At 55.2% G+C, this 26,784-nt stretch overlaps 9 protein-coding genes across 9 annotated transcripts; 8 read left to right on the forward strand and 1 right to left on the reverse strand.

Moving 5' to 3' along the window:
* Nucleotides 1-1,385: 1,385 nt before the first annotated feature.
* On the forward strand, nt 1,386-2,294 carry ACO1O0_003577 (uncharacterized protein; the record flags this gene model as incomplete). Its single annotated transcript, XM_083193026.1, has 1 exon — nt 1,386-2,294. One exon carries the CDS (start codon nt 1,386-1,388, stop codon nt 2,292-2,294), a length of 909 nt encoding a protein of 302 aa, XP_083052083.1.
* Nucleotides 2,295-2,398: 104 nt separating this feature from the next.
* ACO1O0_003578 (isocitrate/isopropylmalate dehydrogenase family protein) lies at nt 2,399-3,451 on the reverse strand (the record flags this gene model as incomplete). The annotated part of the gene is made up of 1 exon (XM_083193027.1): nt 2,399-3,451. One exon carries the CDS (start codon nt 3,449-3,451, stop codon nt 2,399-2,401), a length of 1,053 nt encoding a protein of 350 aa, XP_083052084.1.
* A 1,408-nt stretch (nt 3,452-4,859) lies between these two features.
* Nucleotides 4,860-5,511, forward strand: ACO1O0_003579 (uncharacterized protein; the record flags this gene model as incomplete). Its single annotated transcript, XM_083193028.1, has 2 exons — nt 4,860-4,892; nt 4,942-5,511. The coding sequence occupies 2 exons, from the start codon at nt 4,860-4,862 to the stop codon at nt 5,509-5,511; spliced, it is 603 nt and encodes a 200-aa protein (XP_083052085.1).
* Nucleotides 5,512-7,109: 1,598 nt separating this feature from the next.
* On the forward strand, nt 7,110-9,089 carry ARB1 (ATP-binding cassette family ATPase ARB1; the record flags this gene model as incomplete). The annotated part of the gene is made up of 3 exons (XM_083193029.1): nt 7,110-7,709; nt 7,765-8,906; nt 8,963-9,089. The coding sequence occupies 3 exons, from the start codon at nt 7,110-7,112 to the stop codon at nt 9,087-9,089; spliced, it is 1,869 nt and encodes a 622-aa protein (XP_083052086.1).
* A 626-nt stretch (nt 9,090-9,715) lies between these two features.
* Nucleotides 9,716-10,539, forward strand: ACO1O0_003581 (acyl-CoA N-acyltransferase; the record flags this gene model as incomplete). The annotated part of the gene is made up of 2 exons (XM_083193030.1): nt 9,716-10,124; nt 10,202-10,539. 2 exons carry the CDS (start codon nt 9,716-9,718, stop codon nt 10,537-10,539), a joined length of 747 nt encoding a protein of 248 aa, XP_083052087.1.
* A 2,204-nt stretch (nt 10,540-12,743) lies between these two features.
* Nucleotides 12,744-18,269, forward strand: INO80 (chromatin-remodeling ATPase INO80; the record flags this gene model as incomplete). The annotated part of the gene is made up of 4 exons (XM_083193031.1): nt 12,744-13,025; nt 13,271-13,585; nt 13,654-18,061; nt 18,115-18,269. 4 exons carry the CDS (start codon nt 12,744-12,746, stop codon nt 18,267-18,269), a joined length of 5,160 nt encoding a protein of 1,719 aa, XP_083052088.1.
* Nucleotides 18,270-21,545: 3,276 nt separating this feature from the next.
* Nucleotides 21,546-22,010, forward strand: ACO1O0_003583 (uncharacterized protein; the record flags this gene model as incomplete). Its single annotated transcript, XM_083193032.1, has 1 exon — nt 21,546-22,010. One exon carries the CDS (start codon nt 21,546-21,548, stop codon nt 22,008-22,010), a length of 465 nt encoding a protein of 154 aa, XP_083052089.1.
* A 448-nt stretch (nt 22,011-22,458) lies between these two features.
* On the forward strand, nt 22,459-24,093 carry ACO1O0_003584 (uncharacterized protein; the record flags this gene model as incomplete). The annotated part of the gene is made up of 1 exon (XM_083193033.1): nt 22,459-24,093. One exon carries the CDS (start codon nt 22,459-22,461, stop codon nt 24,091-24,093), a length of 1,635 nt encoding a protein of 544 aa, XP_083052090.1.
* Nucleotides 24,094-25,023: 930 nt separating this feature from the next.
* On the forward strand, nt 25,024-26,648 carry ACO1O0_003585 (uncharacterized protein; the record flags this gene model as incomplete). Its single annotated transcript, XM_083193034.1, has 3 exons — nt 25,024-25,032; nt 25,264-26,151; nt 26,322-26,648. 3 exons carry the CDS (start codon nt 25,024-25,026, stop codon nt 26,646-26,648), a joined length of 1,224 nt encoding a protein of 407 aa, XP_083052091.1.
* Nucleotides 26,649-26,784: the final 136 nt, after the last annotated feature.

The following is a 26,784-nucleotide window of genomic DNA, read 5'->3' on the forward strand; positions in this document are numbered from 1 at the left end:
TGCAGGCCCCGTGGAGAAGAGCGTATGCTGATATATGTTTTGTTCAGTGGTTAGACAATGGATACTTTCGGTGAGGGAGTCTGGGGGACGGTCCAACGGAACGGAGCATGAACGGAGCACACGCAGGCATTGTGGCCCTTGTGAATTTAAGCTTAAAATAAAGTTGTACACAGCGGCCTAGAGAGACAGATCCTTGTCCAGGCTGTACATGCCATGTACGAATCTATCTATCTAAATAGAAGTACTATGACTGTTGGCTGTAAGAGAGAAAAGAAAACCTGGAAACCTACCTTGCCATGTACAAGAAGAACCCAGCGCCAAGGTCAAGCTAATGACCTGCCAAGCTAAATACTCTATTCATCAGCCAATGGCGGTTGATTGCAACTCTCCCCGATGCCACATTGAGACACCTCACATCACAAAGTGCTGAGTGCGGACCATGATTAGGCCGACTCTCAATATTTCAGGGCATGCTGATACCCCTACACTATGTAAGGTTGACTCAAGGCCGCGCGTGCCAGCTGCGCGACTGCGATTTGGTTCGAAATAGGAATATACAGTACCTAGATAGGTACCCTCTGCTAAGTTTCTATCATCTATGGGCAGAGTAAATTACTCGGTACTAGCGACTCGGAACCGGGCTACTTACCTATGACTGTTTGAGAATACCATCTAGTATTGAATATCCATATATGAAGAAGAGCGGGTTGTCGCTTCATATGCAACTACATAAGTCGTGTATGTTTCTAAATATTCGTCCATTTCCGGCTCTGGGAGCACAGCGAGACACATTCGTATTCTACCAAAGGAGTGTAAGAGACGAACCTGATTTCTCACCTGTCCATTTGTCCTGTCATCTATGCACCACTTATATCGCCAGGACGGACGGACCCATAGTCGTTTAACACACTTGTGTTGGCTAACTGCAGTACAAAGGGATTCGGGAGGTACTCATAATCCATGCATACGCAGTCCAGGTTTTTGAAGCTGCATGAATACAGAGTAAGCACCAGGACACCAAGCCAAGTTCTCCCAGTGGCACATTGTACATGTATTGCATGATACGAGGCAGCGCGGTCAGTTCGCGCAGAACCCCTGTTCTCAACTTAACCTTAAGGCTAACTTAAACTTGGCTACATCTTGGCTTTTCCTTGGCACAATCTTGGGCCAACTGTGTTACTGCAGAACCTGGCATTTGATCTCCTCCTGGCCATGCAATCTTTGGTCTTAAGGAAATTTAGAGATCATGTTGCTACCTTCATTACATTCCCCCGATGCTCAGAAAAGACCTTTCATTGCTCGTTGCAATCAACCAAACACGCCACCGCTCCTAATACCCAACATTTCCTGATCGCGGCAAAGGCACAATGTTATCTATACCAATAATGGCCTCGTTTACGCTACTCCCGTTGGCCCAAGCGGTGTGCGACCAGGAATGCCAGTCACTGTCCGGCTTACTCTCCGACTGCTCCCTCCCAGCCATCTCCCCCGTCTGGGCCCACGGTAACACTTATCCCCAGCGACGCAACCTCACCGGCCTGCCATCCGAGTGGAACCACGAGATTGGCCCAAACACGTACTTAATCGCCAACTACTCACAGGCTGATTGTTTCTGTAATGACGCCCCGGCCGAGATCAAGCCCTGCTTCGAGTGCTACCAGTTAGAATGGGAGGGCGGCGACATGTCAGACTTGGCCCCGCTGGAGAGCATGCACTTGGACTGCGAGGAGTTTGGCTACTTTGACAACTCGACCCTCTCACACCCATCGACGACGCTCTCGTCCATGCCCGTAGCTACCCAGATGCCCGACTATTCGGGAAGTGGTGCCTGCGACGACGTATGCGGCGTGCTGGGGGGCCAAATCGCAGAGTGCGACTTGACACCGCTGGACACAGACGAGGACGAGTGGCCGTCGCAGGAAGCCATTCCGCTAGGATGGGGGGGCTCTCAGCCTGTCAAGCTCCTGCTGAACCGTACAGCTGCGGAATGCCTGTGTACATTGCCGGTCATGAGGCGTATGGTTGCGTGCAAGGAATGTCTGCGCGTAGACGAGAAGTTTGAAGCCGAGCTGAAGCTAAGGCCGCTTGTGTTGGAGTACGGGTTCGAATGCTACGAAATGGGTTACTGGACCGATAGGGAGTGGGTTGTGCCCCAGCTCCCAGAGGACACTGATGCTGGGTCTCCAAAGTCCACTGATGATGCTGAGGGGACTGGTGTCAAGTCAGGTGGGCTGGTTCTGGTACCGGTCTTGACAATGGGCTTGCTTTTGCTATCTCAAGAATTGCAAGCATGAGGGTAGTAGGTAAGAGATTTCAGAATTGATGTAGGCGGTAAGCATCAAAGCCTCATGCAAAGGGAGCAAGGGTTCCCATAGTATGCGCTCCTCGGTGTCACTTTTCATGACAGCCGCCGCTTGACCTCATCCACCATGGCAGCGGTAAGTGACTCCGTGGTGCCCGAGCCTCCCAGGTCCGGGGTGATAATGTCTTTGGCCGATCCCACTACGGCACGAGCAGAGCCCCTAATCGCATCTGCCTCCTTTTGATGCCCCAAGCTCTCAAGAAGGATTGCGCTGCTGAGGATCAGGGACAAGGGATTCGCAATCCCCTTGCCGGCAATGTCAGGCGCAGAACCATGGCAGGCCTCCACCATGGTGATTTTATCCCCAATATTCGCCCCAGGAGCAAGGCCCAGCGACCCTGCCAGGCCAGCGGCCAAGTCGGAAAAGATGTCGCCATACTGGTTGGCCGTGACGATCACATCGAAGCGCGTGGGGTCGCGAACAATAGTGTAGCACGCGGCGTCAATCATCATATCGTCGGCCGATATGTCAGCGTACTCCTTGCTCACCTCGTTGAAGCAGCGTAGGAAGAGTCCGTCGGCCAAGCTGAGGGCGTTGGCCTTGTGGAGGCATGTCACTCGCTTGCGTCCGTGCTTGCGTGCGTACTCGAAGGAGTACCGTGCCACCCTCGTGGCCGCAGCTCGGGTCGTCAGCTTGATGGCCTGGGCGGCTAGGTCGTCGCCGATTATGTGCTCGAGGCCGGCGTAGAGATCTTCGGTTATCTCCCTCATGATGACAACGTCAAGGGATTCATGGCGGCCTGAGATACCCGGAAAGCCCTTTACAGGTCGAGGGTTGACGAAAACACCGAGTTCCCTCCTGATAGCATTGTTGATAGAGGGATACGTCGCAAGGGAGCCATCTTCTTTAGGGCAGTCAACGCGGCCCTTGAATCTTTCGACGTGGAGCGGCGCCTTGATGGCCACACCGGCTGACCGGAGCTGCTGGAGTGACTCGGGCGGAAGAGGATGGCCAAATTTCTCGACGGCTTCGTCGGCGACCAGGACATCTTCCCATTCAAATGGGATACCAGTGGCCTCCAGTACGCGTAGTGTGGCGAGCGTGATTTCCGGGCCGATGCCGTTTCCTTTCAAAACCGCAACGCGCATCTTGTCGGTTGAGCGGATTCTCAGACTGTTTCACAACCGAGGTTCCGGGGTCCCCCGAGAGGCAATCAAAGCGGTGCTACGGGGGAGAGATTCAAACGCTTTGGGCCAAACGCCGATTCGTCCTACTCAGGCCAAATTGGCGGAAATAGATGACTCGGCAGACTATATTATGAGCGCCGAGGTTATGCTGACGGAGTCGCAATGCGATAACTTGGATTCCCCCACATTTCCGGGCGTCACGAACAGTTTGTGGGGTAGCTCCGTAATTAGAGCCCGACTCGGAGGCGGAGGCCACGGGGGTCGAAGAAGAGGTAGCTAAGTGAGACTGTGAGAGGAGAAGAAACTAAAGTGTTCTTACCTCAAGAAAAAAAAAAGCACGCGTTAACATGAGCCCATGTCCTCGCGGATAGGTGTTGACTGATGATGAGTGCAGTGGACTGTTGACAGTCAACCGTGTCCAGATACTTGACTACCATTGCTCATTATAAAGTTCTCATTATTTATCGCTTAGGGGTGTTATGGGTAAAACTAACACCAGAATACCTTCCAGAAGGCATTTGTAACGCATCTCAAGACAGCAGCAGGAACAACGCAGTCTGGTGCAGTGGCCTTTAAGGCTGGAAGGGTAAACTGGATTGGAAGTGAGCCCTGTTTGTACTCGAAGACTTCTATACCGCTTTTAGACTCCTCATTTCTCAAAGGCCCAATCCTAGGGATCTGCTATTGGAACATATCCCCATGCCCCGACCGTGGTCGGCCAGTCCGTCCATTGTTCCCGGTATGCTGTCGGGCCTTGTGGGGGACTGGAGCGCGGCAACGGTCGCCATTGTCTCACTGAGCGGGAGCTGGTTGATTCCAGTCAGTCCTTGCAGTACTGGGAGATCGAGATCATGATTTCGTCATCCTCCAGTGCAAATCGACAGATTGTCCTACAAACAAGACGCTGAAGCAAAGGGCGGCAAGTAGTGACGGAGGACAAAAAGTTCTAAGGCTCTTCCCGTCTCCAGTATGATGCAAATGATGTAATAGCCCAGGTATATGGCGGGATTGATGCGACTCGAAGCTTCGTTGGTGGTGGAGATGAGTTGGGTCTCTCTCGCAGTTGAGCGGTCTTGTTGGCAGCTTTGGCTAAAGCGTCGGAACAAAACCTCCTTGAATCACTCCGCGAAGCCCATCGCCATGATGTCATACACAACTGACCATGTCTTCTTGCCGTCCAAACCAAAGGGTTTATTTATATCAGGCAGTCGGCAGAAGAAATTAAGCTGTTGTATCTTCGTCACTACAATAACGAATCTCTTCATTAACCTGTTCAATCTTGACTGAATACCACAAACCAACTCTGCACACCTCCAAGCTACAGCTTCCACTACACTTACACGAACTCGCACCAACTTCCACATTCATCATGGCGTTCAAGGCACCCAGCGAAGGCACCAAGGTAAGAATACTATTCCCCTACTTTTCATCATATCCACTCACAATCCAAGGTCTTCCCCGGTCAGAACGCCCCTACCAAGAGCGAGCCTGCCGGCACCGTCCCCTCTGAGTCTCTCGCCGCCGAGTCCTACCGCGAGGGTGGCGCATTTTCCCGCAACACGAACGCACAGCCCGAGAATCTCTCCTACGACCAGCTCAAGTCTTCATCCGGCGCCACTGAGTTCGGCTCTGCCTCCTCCTCCGAGGCCCGCGCCGCCGCCCGCGACACCACCTCCACCAACGCAGCCAGCTACGACGAGGCCACCGGCTCCGGCAGCTTCCGCGCCAACCCCAAATCCTATGCCGGCGCAGCCCCGACGTACGTCGCCAGCCAGTACGCCGTCGACCCCAAAGGACCCCATGGTACCAACATCTCCGAAGGCTTCGACGACTCAGGAACCCAGGACGGCCTCCAGCAGGCGCTGAATGCCGAGCCCGGAAGCATCAACGACCCGGCACGTGTCGCAGAGCAACAGATGAGGCTCAAAAATGAGACCAAGTCCCGTGCCGCGGGGCCAACGGAGAGGACATTTACCAACGAGACCAAGTACGATGCTCTGAATTCGGATGCTTCTGCGTAAGGAGTTTGTGTATAAAGGAAATGGAGTCTGGGATTAGACTGTATGAATAGTTTTTGACCTGAGTGAAAATGAATGATAGCCATGAAACTAAAGACTTCTGCTTTTCTCAAAGTTCTATGTTTGGCATCATACCATACCCAAAATCCAGTCCCTGGATTTGCCTCGACTGACAATGCCGCTGGTGGCTGTGGTTGAGCGCTGTCACCCCTCGATACAACTGGACGGGTGAGGGTACTCTGTGAGATGTCATTCTCTCACCTAAATAAATGCATGCAAGTCGCATGAATCTCATTATTTTAGAGACAACATTAGGGAGCACTACTTCATTACTTGCCATCAAGGACGTGGTGGGCAAGATTCCCTAAATTGCATTCCCTCACATTACACCCGGTCATACACTGGCTAGGGTTTCCAGACTAGATGGCTGTATGAAAATCTCGTATTTTATTGTACCAATTTTTGGCTGAACTTAGATGGTTTGAATCTTTTAGGTATGGGAGAAGTTAACACGTTTTGAGTGAGCTAACTACAGGAAACGATGGAGTCGTCACGTGAAACTTGCCAGATACTCCGGTTCAAAGAAATAAGGTTCTCGTGCTCAATTAAATGCCGTGATAGAGACAAAAGCTTATTCGAACAATGTTTCGGGCAACTCCTTCCCACCGGACTGATCCTCGAAGAATTGGGCTAAGGCAACGTCTCACTTCCAGACTATGTTCATTCGCCTGACGACCCAGGGTAGGTGGGCCGACTTATGTGCATGGGAAAGAGACATCAATGCCCTATATTCTGGGTTGGATGTCGTTTTTCCTTTTCATAAGGCTTTTCCGGTAGTACTATTTACCAGAGTATAGGTAGTTGCTATAATGACTTCGACTTGAAAAGGACAACACAGCAAAAACGCTGGTCGTGGATGTGGATGCGATCATGAAGGTGAGCGGCAACTTTCAGGGTCAGACACCAGGCTGCATGTGACGTCAGGGGGGCAGATGGGGCCAAGTCTCTCTAACTGCGGCTCTCTGGTTGGTGGGCCCAATGGGACAAGGCGGCGAGGTACGAATCAGTTGGACACATGAAAAAATTAGGGAAGGGGAAAGAAAGTTAGAGAGCGCTGATCCTGGAATCTAGTTAACGACTCAGGGCGAGTTTCCCAGTGAGCCTAGGGAGCAGGTAGGGAACGGTTACAGCTGAATGTGAAATGCGCAGCCACCCTTTGGTGCCTTATGAAGGATGTGATGCCTGACCCACCCTGGTGGAGGGTCGCTATCGCACCAAAATTTTGATATCAGCCCCACCAACGAAAAAATCACCCCGCCTCCGTCACCCTGGTGGCCAACATTTTGCTGGCTCCCAAACTCACATCCCACCTTCTACCATCCACCACATCCACGCCCGGACAACAACCCGCCACTCTTTACTGCGCTGGCGGCCGAGATATTCGCACCTTGATATCTCTCTCTTCGTTGTTAATTTTTCTCCTCGCTCCCTTTGCTGTGTCTGTGTGTTTAGCACGGACCCGTCTCTTGCGCCACATCCTTCCTCTGTCGGCGTCATTGCTGCTCCATTTCTCAGCTCCATAATCCATCCAGATCACCACGATGGCGCCTTCCGCTTCCAAGGAGAAGAGACTCGCCAAGAAGGCCGCCGAGGGCAAGGCCGATAAGAAGGGCGCCAAGGGCAAGGGCAAGAAGAATGAAGAGGTCCAGCTCGATGCCCACGGCAAGCCCATTGTCGACGAGAACGAGTTCACCACGACCGGCGAGAAGATGGAGGAGGTGAACCGCCTCACCGCCCAGATGGACAAGCACGGCATCTCCGACCGAGTCACCACCGGTGTCCTCTCCTCCGTCGCCTCCAGCAAGGACGTCAAGATCACCAGTACCAGCCTGGTGTTCCACGGTCGCGTCCTCATCACCGACTCCACCCTGGAACTGTCCTTCGGTCGCCGCTACGGTCTGCTCGGAGAGAACGGCTGCGGAAAGAGTACCCTCCTCAAGGCCATCGCTGCCCGCGAATTCCCCATTCCCGAACACATTGATATCTACCTCCTCAACGAGGGTGCTCCCCCCTCCGAGCTGGGCGCCCTCGAGTGGGTTGTCACGGAAGCCGAGAACGAGATGGAGCGCCTCGACAAGTTGGCCGAGAAGCTCCTCGAGGAAGAGGGCCCCGAGAGTCCTGTCCTGATTGATCTCTATGAGGTGAGTTCTGACGTGGCCTGCTGCTGTGACTAGGTAGACACTGACATTTGTACAGCACATGGACAAGCTGGACCCTTCGACCTTTGCCACCCGCGCCTCGCTTATCCTGACGGGTCTCGGCTTCAACAAGAAGACCCTCCACAAGAAGACCAAGGATATGTCTGGTGGCTGGAGGATGCGTGTCGCCCTCGGCAAGGCCCTCTTTGTCAAGCCCTCCCTGCTGCTGCTCGATGACCCCACTGCCCATTTGGATCTTGAGGCATGCGTGTGGCTCGAGGAGTACCTCAAGAAGTGGGAGCGCACCCTTGTTCTCGTCTCCCACTCCATGGATTTCCTCAACGGTGTCTGCACCAACATGATCGACATGCGTCAGCAGAAGCTGCAGTACTACAGTGGTAACTACGAGTCTTACAGCAAGACCCGGTCCGATAACGAGGTCAACCAGATGAAGGCCTACCACAAGCAGCAGGATGAAATCGCCCATATCAAGAAGTTCATCGCCAGTGCTGGTACCTACGCCAACCTGGTCAGGCAGGCCAAGTCCCGCCAGAAGATCCTCGACAAGATGGAGGCCGACGGTTTCATCCAGCCCGTCGCCCCCGACAAGGTCTTCACTTTCCGCTTTGCCGATGTCGACAAGCTGCCCCCGCCTGTTCTGTCCTTCGACAACGTCACCTTCTCCTACTCTGGTGACCCTGCTGACGACCTGTACCGCAACATCGACCTGGGCTTCGACATGGACTCTCGTACCGCGCTGGTCGGCCCCAACGGTGTGGGTAAGTCGACCCTGCTGCGTCTCATGACCGGCAAGCTGTCTCCCACCGATGGTGTCGTCACCCGCCACACTCACCTGAAGCTTGGCCTCTACTCTCAGCACAGCGCTGAGCAGCTCGACCTGACCAAGTCGGCGCTGGACTTTGTTCGCGACAAGTACAGCGACAAGTCGCAGGACTACCAGTACTGGCGCCAGCAGCTCGGTCGCTACGGTCTCACCGGTGAGGCCCAGACTGCTCTGATGGGCACCCTGTCCGAGGGCCAGAAGAGCCGTATCGTCTTCGCCCTGCTTGCCATTGACTCGCCCAACATGCTGCTGCTCGACGAGCCTACCAACGGTCTGGACATTCCCACCATTGACAGTCTGGCGGAGGCCATCAACGCCTTTAGCGGAGGTGTTATCGTCGTGTCCCACGACTTCCGGTACGTTTGAATTAGACCTCCCCTTTTTACACTTCTCCTGCTGACCAAAATTCCAGTCTCCTGGACAAGATTGCCAAACAGATTCTCGTTTGCGAGAACAGGACCATCCAGGAGTGGGATGGCTCGATCGGCGATTACAAGAACTACCTGCGCAAGAAGATGATCTCGGCCGGCGCCGTCTGAGCTCGAAGCTGTAGCTCCGGAGGATATGAGATATGAACAAAAAAGTTTATAGAAAGTGACGACGACGAGGCCGGGTATTTTATGACAGGAGCGGCTTCAATGGGGCTGCGGCGTCGCGCGGCGGTCCAAACCATCAGGCATGGTATGGGAAAATGGAAACGGGCCGCAATGACGTCCCGGGTAAAGGGTCCGGATACGCCTTATAGAAGCGCCTGTGGTCAAACTGACGATTCGAGTTTTGTTTTGTGGGATAGAATGGTCGCCTCTGGCGGTTTCCTTGGGGTTTGACTATGCCTAGAAGTTCGATGGATATTGCATCTATAGGATACGGTTGTTCTGAATGTGACTCTAGCTTACAGTTTGAAATTGAGGATGAGCTACGCATAGTTCCCTACTTATGGCACGTTGCGCGAGGCTGACGACGACACCCTCGGACTACCTTATGCGGTAATACCCCTCGGTTCTGGGGGTGCGGATACTCGGAATATGCCTACCGTCTGACTCACACGGCGACTTCCAACATCGTCTGTGGGGTCTCCAACGTGACTTTAACCCGGTGGTTTCCAAGATTGGCATTTGTGTCCTCGTAACCAACCACACCTACGTAAGATAGGTAGGAATATTCGATGGCTATTACTTTTCGCCTAGCTACGACAGATGACTTGTCCGCCATCAACCGCATCCACTACGATGCGCTCGAGCAATGGCACGACTTCTACGGGGCCTTCTTCGCGCTTCACCCCCGGGAACTCCTCCCCCGCCTGAATGCACGAGCCATGCGCATCCCGAGCCAGATATTCCTCGTTGCCGTCGAGCAGGACGAGGTGGTAGGGTTTGTGCGGTACCAGATGGTCGATGCCACGGGTGCGCCAGAGGGGGAAGGGCCCGCCCAGGGCGGCGACGAGGTCGTCGAGCCGATTGCGGCGCTGGCGAAACCAAAGGAGCACCTGAAGGAGCTGTGGGAGAGGTTCAGCGAGAGGGACGCGGCCATGGACGAGTGCTATGGGAAGGCGGCTGGTGGTCGCAGGCATGCCTGTGAGAGACATTGCGTTTGTTATGTACTGCTACGTGGGAATGATTGAGCTGACTGTGCCGGGACTACTACCCATTAGACGTGAAGCATCTCATGGTGCACCCCTCGCAGCAGAGGAAGGGCATAGGCGGAGGGCTGTTGGGCGAGGTGGTGTCGCGGGCTGATGCAGCGGGCTTGCCAACGGTGATTGTGTCGTCGGCTGAGGGGCATGGGCTGTACGCCCGGCTGGGCTTCCAGGACCTGGACACGTTCCGTATTGATAACGGGTACTGGGCGAGAGAGGTGGCGAGGACAGAACGCGAGCTGGGGGTCGATGAGGGGAACGGGGATCTGGGGGACAAGTATGGGGGCCTGGAGGAGGTGGAGAAGTACATGATGCGGTGGCCTAAATGCACTCCTGCTGGGGAGACATCGTGATATCGAGAGGCGTGGTTGTGATGGGGGCCAGAGCAAGCACCATGTGTGCTAGCGTGGTGACCACAGTAGTACTGATGTGAGCGCCCGATGTAATACATGATGTGCACGATCAACGATGTGGGCTGACTGTCCAACAATTCGCGGAACCAACACGCGCCTTGTGAGCGGATGACGATTGGCACAGGTTGTACGGCCGCAATAGGCTGCATTCGCCGCAGAAGGGGCGCAGCCTGCCTGCTTGGTTATAACTGCGTCACTCGGGACACGGAGTTCCCAGGTGTGGCGAACCCTTTGATGATCAGTGAAGCCGCGTGCAAGTATTAAACTGAGGGAAAAGAATGAATGGGGGAGATCCGTAATCAAAACAACAAAACAACAATTTAAACACTGCAGATACGGATACTGCAATAGCATCATTGAATTGAATAAACATGTCTTCCAAGCAAAGTACCCAGACCGCCAAGACGAACATGGCCACCGTCGAAACAAAGGACAGGGCTGGGTCGGCCTGCAGCGCTGGGTCAGACGTGTCGAAACTGCCAGATGACCATCCGGTACACCGTATCCCACTCAAGAGGCAGGAAAAGATGCGGAAGAAAGGGGTGAACCCGGTGCTGAAGGCGGAGATGGACGCGGCGACGGACAACGGGTTTTTTAGCAAATGGGCCAAGACGAGTACGGGCCCATGGTTTGTGTAAACAGGCGTCAGGGGAAATACCATGTCAACCTCTTCTTCAATTCAGCCTTTGTGCTCACTTCGTTCCAACCTGAAATGAACATGTCGGTGAACACTTGACGCCTCACGTGATCCTCGGTGATTGCACGTGAAGGACTGGGCTGGAGGACGCAGCCACTGTTCTTGGCAGATGCGGTGCCCCGTTGCCCCTGCTCTGGGCCCTGGATGAGTGGCGGGCTGGCGGCTGGTGCCGGGGGACGGATTGCCGGGTGCTCCTCCAAAAACGGCGCAGAGGTCATCACCGGTCTCAGCCGCGACCATGCATGCACAGCACAGCAACGCAATCAAAGCTACTGCATCACTGCAATACCTAGACAGACAGGCACCGGTGTTGGGCGAAATCAGGCGTGGGAGTTAGCGCGGGTGGCGTAGTGTCAGTGTTGAGCTTTTTTTTTGGTTCTCTGGTGGGATCAACTGCCCAGAGCAAATCGATCGCCGGCGCCTTGCCGTGGTGGAGGTCTGGAGGAGGATGGGACGAGGTGGACGGACGGGAGAGCATCCAGAGCAAGGAGCGAGTCTGGGCCACCAGGCCACCTCACCAGTTCGCCAACGCCAACGGAGTGCCAGTGAGACTCCGGGCCAACACCTTGCCCTCGCTGTGCCCGTCATGCTCGCTCTCCATCACCACACTTGAATCCCCTTGCCCCTTCCCCGTCTTCATCATCGTTTCCCCCATCACCTGTGCACGAAGCCATCGCCATCGACCTCACCCAGCCGCTGCCCACCCACCCCTGCGCGTCTTAAGCCCGCGGTGCCTCTGCCATTGTGCCTCATCATCAACACCAAGAACCGTCACCTTAGATTTCCAAATTTCATTCAGAACTGCGGAGCCCTAGTCTTTTCCCCATCATTCCCGTCGTCTATCCAGGCTTCCCATCTGCGTTCCACGTCCCCGTACGAGTACATTCGCCCACCTGCGCTGTGCCCACCGCATATGGGCGCATCGGCAGCTACGCACGCAACCAACGCCTAAGTTGGCCGCGACCGTACTTCCACCAGTGCACCAGCGTGGCCGGTGTCAAAGGCACTGTTTGCTGCAATGGATAGCAACAGCTTTCGCTCGACGGTGCTACAGCGGCCACAGACTGAGATGCAGCCGCAGGGCGACGACGAGGAGCGCGACCGACACCAGCGGCGCGACACGATGAACGCAGGGAGCCCAAGTCAATCTGCGCACCGACAATCCTCCACCTTCAGATTGCGCTCGCCCACCGGCACCAGCGGCGCCACTGCTAATGGCCACAATCCACCTCCCTTCCCTTCCCCCAGCGCTGCCCACCAGCATCATCAACATCCCCATCAAAATCCCCATCAACATCGCCCTCCGCATCACCCGCCGCATCACCCGCCGCACCACCACCATCACCAATCGCCGCCGCCCTCGTCGCACCGCTCCGCCCTGCACACGCCCGCCAACCCGTACATGTCGCAGCAACGGCAGGGCTCGCCATCCGGTGCTGGCGGCCCCATGGCTCCTACGCTGCCTCCGCCGTCAGGCCTCGCTCCTCCACCAGCATCATCATCAGCCTCCTCGTCCGCTGCAAACCATCACCATCACCAGGGTGTCTCGCCGCTGCACCCGCCTCCGGCGTACTACCCTCCCCCAGGGGCCTCCGACTCTCACCACCGCGCACGCGACGCCAGCCACGCTACGCCTACGAGGAGCTTCTACGATCCCACAACCGACACCACCAAGGAGCGTCGTGTCTCCGACTCCTGGCACAACGCGCCCCAGGCTGCGACCCCCAAGGTAAGCCTCGCTAACCATATCCACTTGTTTGACTCGCCCAAGCATTTTCCCCCTTGAGGAACCATCCGTACCCATCCGGCTCTGACGTGCAACAATATTTGCTTCTGGCACAAACACTCATAACCTTATCATCATCGGACACCTGCATTCCGATTTTTTTTTCCCTCGCAGCATCCGCACATCTCTTAATCATCGACACCCGATCCCCAACATCACGCGTTGCTAACCCGGAATTTTTTTTACAGCACGAGTCCCGCGAGCCTTATGGCTACGCCCAACCTGCCGACACGCAATCCTCCTACTACAACGGCAATTATTCATCACCCCGACCGTCATCCTTCAATAGACCGCGTAGTCCGCTGTCTCATTCACATCCCAACGCAACGGCAGGGTCACTCAGTCCCCCTAGTCGGCAATCACACATGACCTCGCCCAGTCTGCGGCATGCCGCGACACCCAAGATGACTCCGATGTCTAATGGAGGAGCATCGATGGGGTCTGCGATAAAGTCGGATTTGGCTGCTCCGTCGCCTCCGAGACCAGCTCCCGCGTCAAGCAACGTAAGTTATCACCGCTGTACATTTTGATAAAGACCTTGGTTGCTGACACCTTTTTTTTCTGCTTGCAGACCCCCAGCCGTGCTGCCGACCCAATGTCTTTCTCCAACATCCTCTCCAACCCCGATTCTGCGCCCAAGCCCCGGGAGCGGTCACCTGCACCCGATGTTCGCGATCTCGAACCCGTTCGCAGACCCAAGGTTGAACCTGAGACCGAGCCTACACCAGACAGAGATATGCTGGACCGTGGCGACGAAACTGAACCCGAACCGATGCCTGTGATCGAAAGCAGTATTCGTAAGAAAAAGGGACCTAGGAAGTCAAAGGGCCGTGCCTCAGACATTCGAGAACAGGCGGCTTCAAGGGGTGGTCGGCGCTCGTCCGTCAGGCGGGAATCACCGACGCCCCGTGGGGCTCAAAAGCGTCAGGCCAATGGCCAGCCGAAGCCCGAAAAGACATGGTCCAGCGATATGGAGAGGAAGATCCAGAAAATCGAGAATCAGCTCGATCGGGACGCCTTGAGCCTTGATACGGCCGAGTTTGACGAAGATGAATACAAAACACGCACTTCCAAGCGCCGCAAGATCATGGTCGATTCTGACGGCGACCAGAACCGTCAGCGCCGCGAGGACTTTGCCAAACTCGCTGGGAAGAAACTAGACAGCCATTCCGAGCTCGGCAAGCGACGATACGATGACGTGTTCTACGACGAGGCCCTTAACGAGGTTCGCGAGCAGGAGCTGTACGCTGAGAAGGAGCGGAAGAAGGACATGCAGCGCAAGCGACGTCGCGAGAAGTCGATGGCTGTCACACTTGAGCAGAAGGAGGCAGCACTTGCCCGTGCTGACGCTGCCGAGGACGAGGCCGAGCGCCAGAAGCATTTGCGTGACGCTGAGCGTGCTAATAAAAAGGCTCAGCAGACCAAGCACATCTTGCAGAAGGGCATCAAGGGCCCTGCTCGGCACGTTGAGATCCAGCTCGAGGGAGGCACAATGTCTACATTCCAGGCATCTGAGCCAGAGAGTACTGCCAAACCCAAGTCCAAGTCCAAGGCTGGGACGCGACCTAAGAAGTCCAAGGAGCAGAAGCAGGCAGAGAAGGATTCTGCTGAAGCGGCGCAGGCTGCTCTGGACGCTGGCGAGGAACTTCCGCCACGCGATGAGGGCAAGGTCCGCATCAAGATCACGAACAAAGGCAAGAAGTCTAAGGACAAGGACAAGGATAAGTCGAAGGACGACACCAAAGACGCAGATGCCGACAAGGACAAGGAGAACAAGGAGCCTGCCAAGGCAAAGGCTGACGAGGTTCCTGACCTGGAGAAGAAGTTCATTTCCAAGGGCTACAACCAGATCTACGACCAGATTCTGCGCGATATCGCTAGGAAGGACGTCAACAAGACGTATAAGCTGGCCGCCGACTCTTGCGCGACCAAGGCGTCCAACCTCAAGAAGACAGCTGTACTTGCCTCGAAGGAAGCCAAGAGATGGCAACTCAGAACCAACAAGGGCACCAAGGATCTCCAGGCCCGTGCCAAGCGTGTCATGCGTGACATGATGGGTTTCTGGAAACGCAATGAGCGCGAAGAGCGCGACCTGCGCAAGGCAGCCGAGAAGCAGGAGATTGAGAACGCCAGAAAGGAGGAAGCGGATCGTGAGGCCGCCCGCCAGAAGAGGAAGCTCAACTTCTTGATCTCCCAGACCGAGTTGTACTCCCACTTCATTGGAAAGAAGATCAAGACAGACGAGGTCGAGCGGAGTACCGACAACCCCGACATTGCCCGCGACGTCAATGAGCCTAAGGATAAGAGGCTGGATATCGCGGAGCCGACTGGCCTACTGGGAGGCAAGGTCACCGACTTTGAGAACCTCGACTTTGACGACGAGGATGAGACCAACCTCAAAGCCGCAGCCATGGCTAATGCGCAGAACGCCATTGCCGAGGCGCAGAAGAAGGCTCGTGACTTCAACAACCAGGGTCTGGATATGGACGAAGAGGGTGAGATGAATTTCCAGAACCCCACTGGCCTGGGCGATGTCGAGATTGAACAGCCGAAACTTCTCGATTGCCAGCTCAAGGAGTACCAGCTCAAGGGTCTGAATTGGCTCGTCAACCTGTACGAGCAGGGCATCAACGGCATCCTTGCAGACGAAATGGGTCTCGGAAAGACGGTCCAGTCCATATCTGTCATGGCCTACCTCGCCGAGAAACACGACATCTGGGGTCCGTTCCTCGTGGTTGCCCCGGCGTCGACCCTTCACAACTGGCAGCAGGAAATCGCCAAGTTTGTACCGGAGTTTAAGATCCTCCCGTACTGGGGTAGCGCGGGCGACCGCAAGATTCTGCGCAAGTTCTGGGACCGCAAGCACACCACATACCGCAAGGACGCGGCATTCCACGTCTGCGTGACCTCGTACCAGCTTGTCGTCTCCGATGTTGCGTACTTCCAGAAGATGAAGTGGCAGTACATGATTCTCGACGAGGCGCAGGCCATCAAGAGCTCCCAGAGCTCGCGTTGGAAGAGCTTGCTCGGCTTCCACTGCCGAAACCGACTCCTGCTCACTGGTACACCCATCCAGAACAACATGCAGGAACTTTGGGCGTTGCTCCACTTCATCATGCCTTCGCTCTTCGACTCGCACGATGAGTTCAGCGAGTGGTTCTCCAAGGACATTGAGTCGCACGCTCAGAGCAACACGAAGCTCAACGAGGATCAGCTCAAGCGTCTACACATGATCCTCAAGCCCTTTATGCTTCGTCGTGTGAAGAAGCATGTGCAGAAGGAGCTTGGCGACAAGATTGAGGAGGACGTCTTCTGCGACTTGACCTATCGCCAACGTGCCTACTACAGCAACCTGCGGAACCAGATCAACTTCATGGATCTCGTGGAGAAGGCGACGATGGGCGACGAGCAGGACTCTGGTACACTGATGAACCTGGTGATGCAGTTCCGCAAGGTCTGCAACCACCCCGATCTCTTCGAACGTGCTGAGGTGACTTCTCCGTTTGCCTTTGGCTACTTTGCTGAGACGGCTTCGTTTGTGCGCGAGGGGAATAATGTTCCCGTCGGGTACTCGACTCGTAGCTTGATTGAGTATAATCTCCCGTCGCTCGTCTGGACCGAGGGTGGCCGGTTAGACAAGCCCGGCGACGACAACGTCAAGGCTGGCTGGCGGAATCGTGCCCTTGGCCATATGATGAACATCTACTCACCTGAGCACATCCAGGAGAATGAGGATGACTCCAAGGGTTTCTCCTGGCTGCGGTTCGCCGACGCAACGCCCTCGGACGTCTACAAGGCCACGCATAACAGCCTTTTCACACGTGCAGTGAATGAGCTCCAGAAGCCCAAGAGGTTGGGCCACATGAAGGTTGCCTACGATGAGCCCGAGGACAGGAACTGGACGCCTGTCCACGCCCTCCTTAACATCCGAGCCCGGGAGGATCGCAAGCCGCTCGCGGATATTACCAATGAGGGTGTACTTGGGAGCCTGATGAATGTCGGCCGCCAGAAGTACTTTGACTTGGGTCTCGGCCGTCTTGAGCAAGCCGGCAAGCCCCGTGCGTCAGCTCCACCGATTGAGGTGTCGTGCAATAGTAGGAGCGCTGTCATCGAGCGGGAGAATGTCCTTTTCAATGTATCCATGCGCAAGATACTGTATGGCCCCGCCATGTGGGAGGAAAAGGTGCTCGTCGAAAAGAAGGCTCCGATGGAGAAGTGGCCGACCAAGGCACTGCTCCCCAAGCCGGACAACGAGAAAAAGAAGTTCACGAACATCGCAGTGCCGTCCATGCGTCGCTTCGTCACCGACAGTGGCAAGCTTGCCAAGCTGGACGAACTGCTGTTCAGGCTCAAGAGCGAGGGCCACCGTGTGCTGCTCTACTTCCAGATGACGCGCATGATCGACATGATGGAGGAGTATCTGACGTACCGAAACTTCAAATACTGTCGACTGGATGGTTCGACCAAGCTCGAGGATCGACGAGATACCGTGCACGACTTCCAAACGCGACCCGACATCTTCATCTTCCTGCTGTCTACTCGCGCTGGTGGTCTTGGTATCAATCTTACGTCTGCCGACACTGTCATCTTCTACGACTCGGACTGGAACCCCACCATTGACTCGCAGGCCATGGACAGAGCGCACAGACTGGGTCAGAAGAAGCAAGTCACCGTGTACCGACTCATCACACGCGGGACCATTGAGGAGCGTATCCGCAAGCGTGCGCTGCAGAAGGAAGAAGTCCAGCGTGTCGTCATCCAGGGTGGCGGTGCCAGCGTTGACTTCTCTGGCCGTCGTGCTCCTGAGAACCGCAACCGTGATATTGCCATGTGGCTGGCGGACGATGAACAAGCGGAGATGATTGAGCAGCGCGAGAAGGAGCTGCTGGAGTCTGGCGAGCTGGAGAAGCAGAAGAAGAAGGGCGGCAGGAAGAAGAAGGCTGAGCCCTCGGCTAGCTTGGAGGAGTTGTACCATGAGGGTAAGTCACTCGAACCCAAACGTCCGAGCCACCAATTGCTAACGATGCTGCAGGCGAGGGTCACTTTGATGACGCCAATAAGCCTAGCGGGACAGCGACACCCGTAGAAACCGACCCGAAGGGGAAGAAGGGAAAGAAGGGCAACACAAAGAGGGCCAAGACAGCAAAGCAGAGACTGGCCATTGCCGACGGTTTGGTGGATGGCTGAGTTAATGCATGGGCCAAACTGATTGACGAAGTGGAGAGAAGCCTCACGGCTGTGTACACCAAAATTTTAAAGGGACTGATGGGTTATGGGAGGATGGAAGCAGCCGGCGTCGGGCATGATCTGACAATTTTTTTATTATTTCTTTTTCACCCAGTTTGTTTGTTTGCTTGCGAAGCTACCAGGAGGGGCTTAGATGGTTCGAGTGCAAAAACCGCGATGCCGGGGTCTCATGGGGAAGCCGAATGGAGAGGCATCAAGCGGAGGTGCTGGATTGTTCGGAGACAGAGGCGCCGGTGTACCACTAGCATTTGATAGACCTATACAGCGGTTACGGAAGTGCACCGAGATCATCAATGATGGGCGTACGGTCGACTGTGATGATAAGATGCCCAGCGAAGGCTGCCGGCGAGGCTTTGATAACAGGGGCTAGGAGGGTGCGAAGGATTAGCACCGTGGTATGGTATTGGTGAATGTCGACAAAAGGATGGGTGACGGCCAGACCTCAAGTTGTGAAGCAAGAGGCTGTATATGGAAGCCAATGGCACACCGAGACGCTGGCAGGAGCAAGAAGTAGTAACGTAGGAGACAGAAGAGGGAAGACACGTGAAGGACAAGTCAGGCGAGATCCTGAAGACGATATGCAAGTGATTCACGGCAAGTTGCGACTGAAGCGCACTCCATGTGTCGGTCCGCGGTGAATCACTGCAGGTTTGAGACGTGCATTGCGCATGGTAGAGGCATTGCAAGTGAAGTGAGGTGAATTGCCGGTGAGGTGTTGCTGATCTGTCTCGCCGGTTGCTATGTGTTACAAACGGCATATATCAGCAATGTATTTGAAGCTCCCTGGTATAACACTGATAGCAATCTGAGGCTTCAAGCTGTTTGCCTCCTGCACTGCACTCGACAACGCAACTTGGCTCAAAGTATTTCCTTGCTATATAGGTATCCTCCTTCCGTGGCTTAAGATCCTATCTATTCGAGAACCTCTCGCCATCACACCCACACCCGTCAGCGATAATGCAGCTCAGCAAGATCCTCCTCGGCGTGGCCAGCCTCGCCAGCCTCGCCGCCGCATCGCCCACCACCACTCCAGCGACCACCCCAGCGACCACTCCAGACGCCGTCAAGGAGAAGCTGTGCGGCCTGGGAAGGAAGTGCCCGGACAAGATGGGGTGTATCCAGACATGGGATCAGGAGCGCCAGGAGTGGCACTACTACTGCTGTTTGGTGAACCAATTTCCCATGGCCTGCGTTCCGTCCATAAAGAACTAGGGGGGGGGAGGTCCCAGTGGGGGTGGCTCCGATGTGTTTCAAGCTGGGGTCCAGGAGTAATGGGCGTAGAATAGGATCAGGACTCTCGAGATGGGGCAACTGAGAATAGCTCGTGGAAGGATGGTGGCTCTAATGGCTTGGGGAAGCACCGTTTGGGGGCGCAAGGAAGCATCTGACTACGGATAGATAGGTTGCACAGCGTTGAACTTTGATCCTACAACGTCCTTGAGACCCGCTTAATCAACAACGTTGACAGAAGGAGCTTTATTGATTTATTATAGGGCTGCTGCAATATTTGTACTGCGTCTTCCTGAGGCTTGTCAGCTGACTAGGCCCGTCCAATGATGCAACGCATGGCTTCATAGGATCATGAGCTCTGTGGCGGAATATTCGCTGCAATTGCAATATTTAATCTATTTATACGTCAGCTGCCAAGGAGTACCGTGAACGAGTGGGCTGGCAGATGGGCTGGCAGATGGGCTGGATTCTGGAATGCCGGGTCAGCCTTAAGCCCTGGGATGCCGAAGGGGCGGAAAAGGCGTGGCCCGACCTTGACAAATCGCCATGACGCTGGTAAAATACGCATATTATACGGAGTACGGCGTCCAGATACCAGATGCCATGTCTGCCTCGCGTTTCAGCCCGCCGAACAATTGCCTAAGCGAGGGGCCCAAGCGAAGTCGCCCGAGAGCAGTCTGGCCCACCACATACGTTGACACACATCACGCGCCCAAGAAGCTTCCGCCGTCATCGGATCGGAGGGTGTGTTTTGGGACTGGCACAAACCTTGTCCCCCCTACAGTGGCGATGTGAATCCCCACGTGGGAGAATCGTGGGAACAAGACACTCGTCTTCCCAGATGGGCAAGTAGCATACGGAGTACGTGCATATATATATGTACATGTATGTAGTAGGGAAACGTCCCAGGCGTCCACTCGTAGAGATGGGATCCGCCCAGCCGGCAAGGAGGATTCGGGATGGGTAAGCTGCGAATTGCTACCTCTTCTGGAATGTAGTAATACTATGTATTATTGCAGCTTGCTTTTTATTTTATTTTTTGCAGGCAGCCTGACAGCTCTCCCATGTCCAGCGGGCAGCATTAGGGCATTGGGAATACGAACTCAGCTGTCGGTGCCTCCATGGGTGGTGCCCAATCGGGTAACTCGGGATTGGGCGGCCAGCTTGGCCAAGGGCTGGCTAGAGGCTGGCTAGAGGCTGGCTAGAGGCTGGCTAAAGGCTGGCCAAGGGCTTTGACGACGTGGGCCAAGCGATTTGTGCGGGGAATTACAGACCCCAAATCGGACGACTGGGAGGAATCATCTGACGATCCCCCAGACTCTCCCGCCGACTCCCACACACTCCCGCAGACCCCCGAGCCTCCTCTCTACTATTTTATTTTCGCCCAGGGAGGGACCCCGTCACCTAGAGCTCTACGAGCCTAGGGGTGCTCGTATCGGGCCCCGAGGGAAATATTGGCCAATATCCAGATGTCCCTCACCGGTGCTTCCAGGCCCCCTCGAGGAATCAGGAGCACCTTCCAGGCCCCTTCACCCCTTCACCCCTTCGCCCCTCTCCCGTCTCGTATCACAAGTTCCCAGCCCTCGGTCCCTGACCGATGGACCTGTCGTCATGGACCCAAACTGGCGGAGGCTTCCAGAGCACCATGCGCAGATATTCTGACGCATCCAATTCGTGTTCACTAGCCGAATCGTATTCACGCCTTGGCGAACCCTCTGGCCACTCACCGCTGCGGTCGGAGGATGATCATCACTGACCGTTTGGCTGGGAGGGAGTCTACGTGGCTGGGCATCTTCAATGGTGGGTTGATGCTACATGTAAGATGGTGAGATTCTGGGCGGGCCTCTCTCGAGCCTCTGTCGAGTATAAGAAGGTCCGTCATTGCCCGTCATAGACTTACGATATCTCAGCATCCCAACCTCATCATCTCATCATCTCGCAAACACACAAGCCTTCAAGCATCTTCCTTGCTTCCATACCATCACCATGATGTTCAAGACTGCCCTCGCCCTCCTGGCTGCCGCCACTCCCCTCGTCTCGGCTGCTGGCTATGCTCGCGTCGTCAACCAGTGCGACTTTGACGTGAGCCTCTGGTCCGTCGGCAGCAACATTGACGGCCCCCACACCGTCAAGGCCGACGGTGGCCTCTACGGCGAGAAGTTCCGCAAGGACCCCGTCACTGGTGGCATCGCCCTCAAGATCACCCGCGAGGCCGACGGCCTGTACACGGGCGAGCCCCAGCTCATCTACTCGTACAGCCTCGACGGCAGCCGCATCTGGTACGACCTCAGCACCGTCTTTGGCGACGCCTTCGAGGGCCACAAGCTCGTCGAGGCCAGCCGCAACACGGCCTGCCCGGCCATTGTCTGGAAGAACGGCACGCCCCCCAGTGGCAGCCAGGTCAAGGACTGCAACTCCGGTGACCATGTCACCCTCACCCTGTGCGCCTAGATCTTCTGAGGGAGGAAAAGGGAGGAGGAGAGTACGAATTATGCGGAGTTGGGACTTGACTACAATGGATTCTACAGCTACTGGTATATGAATAAATCTTGTATCGACTTTTGCGGATTTACCCCAGTCCATCAGGCACTTATACTACATGTAATAGTACTAGGCATGTGTGTAAATGGTAATCGCCGAGCACTCCCACCCCCTGCCAGGCTGCCACAGTGACTGTGTAAATGCCTAACAATGACACACCAGACCACCAATTGCTTTGTGTTAAGAGCCGACATTGTGATCAGCGGTGAGTCACCCACATCAATCGTCGTCCTGTGCCGTGCAACGACTTGGCATTTAAACACATATCAAACTTCCGGCTTGGACCTTCACAATGCCCGGTGGCATCGGCTAGTAGTCTCATGTTTATGAACGGCCCTCTCTGGTAAATGCCATCACCATGGCCACCCCGCTGGAGTCTCTCTCATTGGAGCTTGTCGAGCCCATTTTCGACCACCTGGAACTGGGCGACCTGTCCCGACTATCACGCTGCAACCGGGCCTTTCATTCGACTCTCTCCCCACGCATTCTCGCAGCAGATGGCGCACTCAACCTGATGATGCGATGGGCCATTATCAACGGCAACACCTGGACCATCAAGAGAGCCGTCTCCCTCGGCGCAGATGTACACTTTGTCAAGATGGACCAGGATGAGCGCTACGGCAGCATGCACTTCGACAAGATCCTAACACTGCATCTGGCCGCGAGGGAGGACCAGATCGACTGCTTCCAGACGCTGCTCGACTCTGGCGCCGATGCTCAACCCCCCCGCCACCCACCCGACAACGTGCCGCCGCACAGGCGTTTCAACAGCCCGAGCTTCCCCTTCTGCAGGACCTACCTGTTCAACCACAAGAAGCCGCCCGACCTTCTCCGGCGGTGCCTCGACAGCGGCATACGCGACTCCATCCTGGAACTACAGTGGCAGATGGACGAGGCTCTCAAGCAGGCCGCCGCGAACCCAGATGTCCCTGAGAGTTTCTGCGAGGCGTGGATCAGCCTGGGAGCGGATCCGTCCCGGGCACTGTCCTACTTTTGCGACAGATGCAGGGGCATGTTCAATACGGGGTCGGTTGTCCGGACCCATCAGTTCCTGTCTCGTGGTGCGAATCTGGTCAAGTATACACAGGCCGCCCAGCTTCCCGGGTGTGACGAGTGGGCATACCGTCCCGTCCTTGCGGCAGCATCCTCCATGGCCAAATATGGAATGGACATGATGCAAGTCTGCCTGGACCACGGGGCGGATGTTAATATCGAGAGGATGGAGCCCGTAGACTACTTAGTGCATCAAGATGATCTGCGCGCCAAAAAGGTGCCAGTGACTCCGATGCTAGTCTACCTCTTATCCGCCGACATATATACCGGCCGTGGCAGTGAGTATTCCCCGCAGACGCGTGCGCCTTACGGCTTACAGTATCTCCTGGACAAGGGAGCCAAAGTCCCCCTGGCGCACAGAGACCTCAAGGTGCCGCTCTGCGGGCAGGCGTCTCTTCCTGTCCTGGAGCTCTTCTGGAGGAGGTGGATGATCCCGCGACGCGAGCTCCACGCAGACTTTGGCACCATGTGGGAGCTCCTCTGCCGCCACGGCCCGACGGCGGAGGCGGTCCCGCCTGCGCGGCTGCTCATCCTCGGCCACCTGAGCGTGAACAGGAGGGGCAAGAGGAGGATCTGCCGGGCGAAGAAACCCAATCAGTGCGGCTTGCTGAAGAGGCGATGGCGCGTCCTCCTGGACATGGTCCTCAAGGATGGCCACGACAACGTTTTTGGCCAGAGAGACGTGGACCGGATATTTCTCGAATTTGTCGAGCTCCTGAATGAGGAGATGCGCACGGGTGAAGGTGCGACAACCAGAGGCACGACACGGGGTGATTTATCCTGGAATTGCACGCATTCCATCACCATTGACAAATTTTGCGAGGTTGGGGTTGATATCAGCAAGGCGTTCCGTGGGGCTCATCCGACTGTTTTAAATCATCTTTTGGAGCTTACGAGACCGAAGAAACAGCCTAGGCAGATTGATTTCAAGCGATTTTAGTTGCTCATCTTGTTGTGATATACAAACTTTTACGGTCAGGGTGGCGCTTTCAAGGGCTTGTTGATTAGTGTATCAAAGGGCCACAGGGACAGGCCGATGACCTCTTATCGTAATTGATGCAAGATTTGCTAAAAGCTTCCGTAGAAAGCCAAAAAGGTCTCCAAATACAAACTCGGTAATTTATTTTCCCGGCCGAAAGCCATTACTTTATCTCATCTTTTCGGATCTATCACCCCTCCCTGACGTTGAGTAGCCGGCCTTGACATAAAGCTGAGCCTTTGGTGAGGACGGAGATCCGATCTACCCAAGCAAGCGGAACAAAAGGACACAAGCTTGGTGAGTGTGGGATGCCCATAATGAGTGGTAAAAACGCTGGTCAAAGTCCCCTGGTCCGTGTCTCACCCCTAGGTTTCCCATCGATAGAACGTCACGGTAGACCCCGGTCCACTGTGACACAACCTCTTCACCAGCGTCATGCTGGCCTACTAGATACAGGCAACACTGTAGCACACATAAGGCTGCACAATGTGTTAAAGCAACAGAACTTGTGGATATCCTCTGCCCCGGCAACAGTGACTGCAGTTGTACATTCTACGAAGGGTAACACTAGCGGGGATGAAAGAGCGGATATCTAGATACGCAATAGGAGGGGATATTATGCTACTAAACTGTTAGTGGGTATTTACTAGTATTATCAAGTATTTTAATGATTGGATGAATTCGAGAACAGGTTGTCATAGTTCGGTTCATCCTAAACGACAAAGAGAATCGCGCCCATCTAGTGTCCGGGTCACTAGACTATGATTTAGCAGCCGAGGGCTCCAGAGGTCTCAAATTCAGAATCATGACGATCAACAGTAGGAGAGATAGAGTGTCATGTCTCGCTTCTTCTGTCACTTAATCAGAGTGCGTTTGGCAGACATCCGATTGATGGCATCTGTTGGCAGGTGTCACAGCTGGCAGCATTGGACCACCATAGGAACGGTGAAGATCATGGGAACTCAACTAGCCCTCACCTAAATATCATATTGAAATATTTCAATAATTCACCAGAATACTCTCAGGTGTTCCAGATCTTCAGCTCCATCAGATGATGCTTAGCCAACTCCTCAAGTTCTAAATTATTGCCTATATATATATCTGCCGACCCGCAAGATCACCATAATGAAGGTCGAAGGGGACCCTTTCGATGCAGATTTCAATCCCATCGTTTTAGAAACCCCCGAATGGTTCATCTCCTTCTTCGACCCAGCCAACGGCATCTGCCACACACAGAGCTGCTCTGAGTTTGCCACGCCCTTTGGCACAAACTTCCAAGTCCACAGATTCAGCCTCGCCCACCTAGTCGCATGCTGCATCGACGAGAACCTCCAGAAGCTCAACATCGCTGACCAAATCACCTACGCCGAGCTCGAGCGCAAGCAGGCCATCCACCGCTCCCTGACATGCCCCGTCTGCCCCGACCACCAGGGAGGCGGCCACCCGCTCGAGCCGGACTCCTACTACGCGCACCTCACCTCCCCTTGGCACACACGTCGCGAGAAGGCAGCTGACGGCTACGACAGCGTCGGCCTCCTCTCGTGGCGCACCTGCCGCGAGCCCTACTGCCCATCCTTTGGTGACAAGATCCCGCCCTGGAGGCTCCTGCGGCACCTGCACTGCGACGCTCACACGAGCGCCCCGCGCGTCATGCAGGCCCTGGCCGACACGGGCCTGGCCCCGGGACAGCTGGCACTCATGGCGCCGGCGATGAGGATGCGCGTGTGCAACGTGCAGGGGTGCGTGGGGTACGGCGCGGCGAGCCGGTTCAGTACGGCGGAGGAGCTGCTGGACCACCTCGAGTCGGAGGGCCATCGTCGTGCGCAGAGGGTGAGGTACGGGCTTCTGCCAGAGTGTGAGAGCGAGCCGGAGAGGCATTACTGTCGACTTGTGGGGTGTAGGGGTCATGCATCGAATGGCGGCAACGTCTTCAGCTCGAGGCGCTCGTATGCTCGCCATATCATGGGGGCGCGGCATCAGGATGGGCTTCAGAGAATTGAAAAGCGGGTTTCTGCGGTGGTAAGTGATTACACATTGTCCGTGTGTTTGAGTAGAAGGTTAATTATGTTATCCAGCTCCGAAACATAGCCGTGACGAATTTCCTAGGCTGCCAGTCCGACATAGTCCAGCAACGAACCATCACCACTTTAGCGCCTCCTATATCAATTGCTACGACGAGGAATATGGAGACTGGTCCCACTCAAGCCTTTGAACAGGCGAATGCCGTGGCACCTCCCGCTCAGGTCCCTGGACAAGTGAACACTGCGCCCCATGCTCCCAGACTAGTTGCTACACCGAGGAATGCCGAGGCTGCTTCCGTTCCACTTGTTGAACGGGTGAATATGGTTTCCCCAGTGGCCCCGGAGGCTCAAAGGGATTACAGCAACCACGATCAGACAGAAGACGATATCCACTGCAAGGAGAAGAACTCCTCAAAAATAAAGAGGGAGGACTCATCTGATGTTAAGATGGAGGACTACTCAGACGTTTGGGTAGGCACCTTACAGAGTGTATGACAAGTTCGTGGACTTGGCACCTAAAAAAGTTGAGAAGACATGGTGACCAGAAGACTCCAAGACTAATATTTAGCCGAACACAAAATCAAGTACCTTTGAAGTCTGAGAAATTCCCACGGCAGTTTGAAGGAGAGCG

This window comes from Amphichorda felina, assembly GCF_050947745.1.
Source record: "Amphichorda felina strain 45539 chromosome Unknown scaffold_3, whole genome shotgun sequence".
NCBI classification, from domain to species: Eukaryota; Fungi; Ascomycota; class Sordariomycetes; order Hypocreales; family Bionectriaceae; genus Amphichorda; species Amphichorda felina.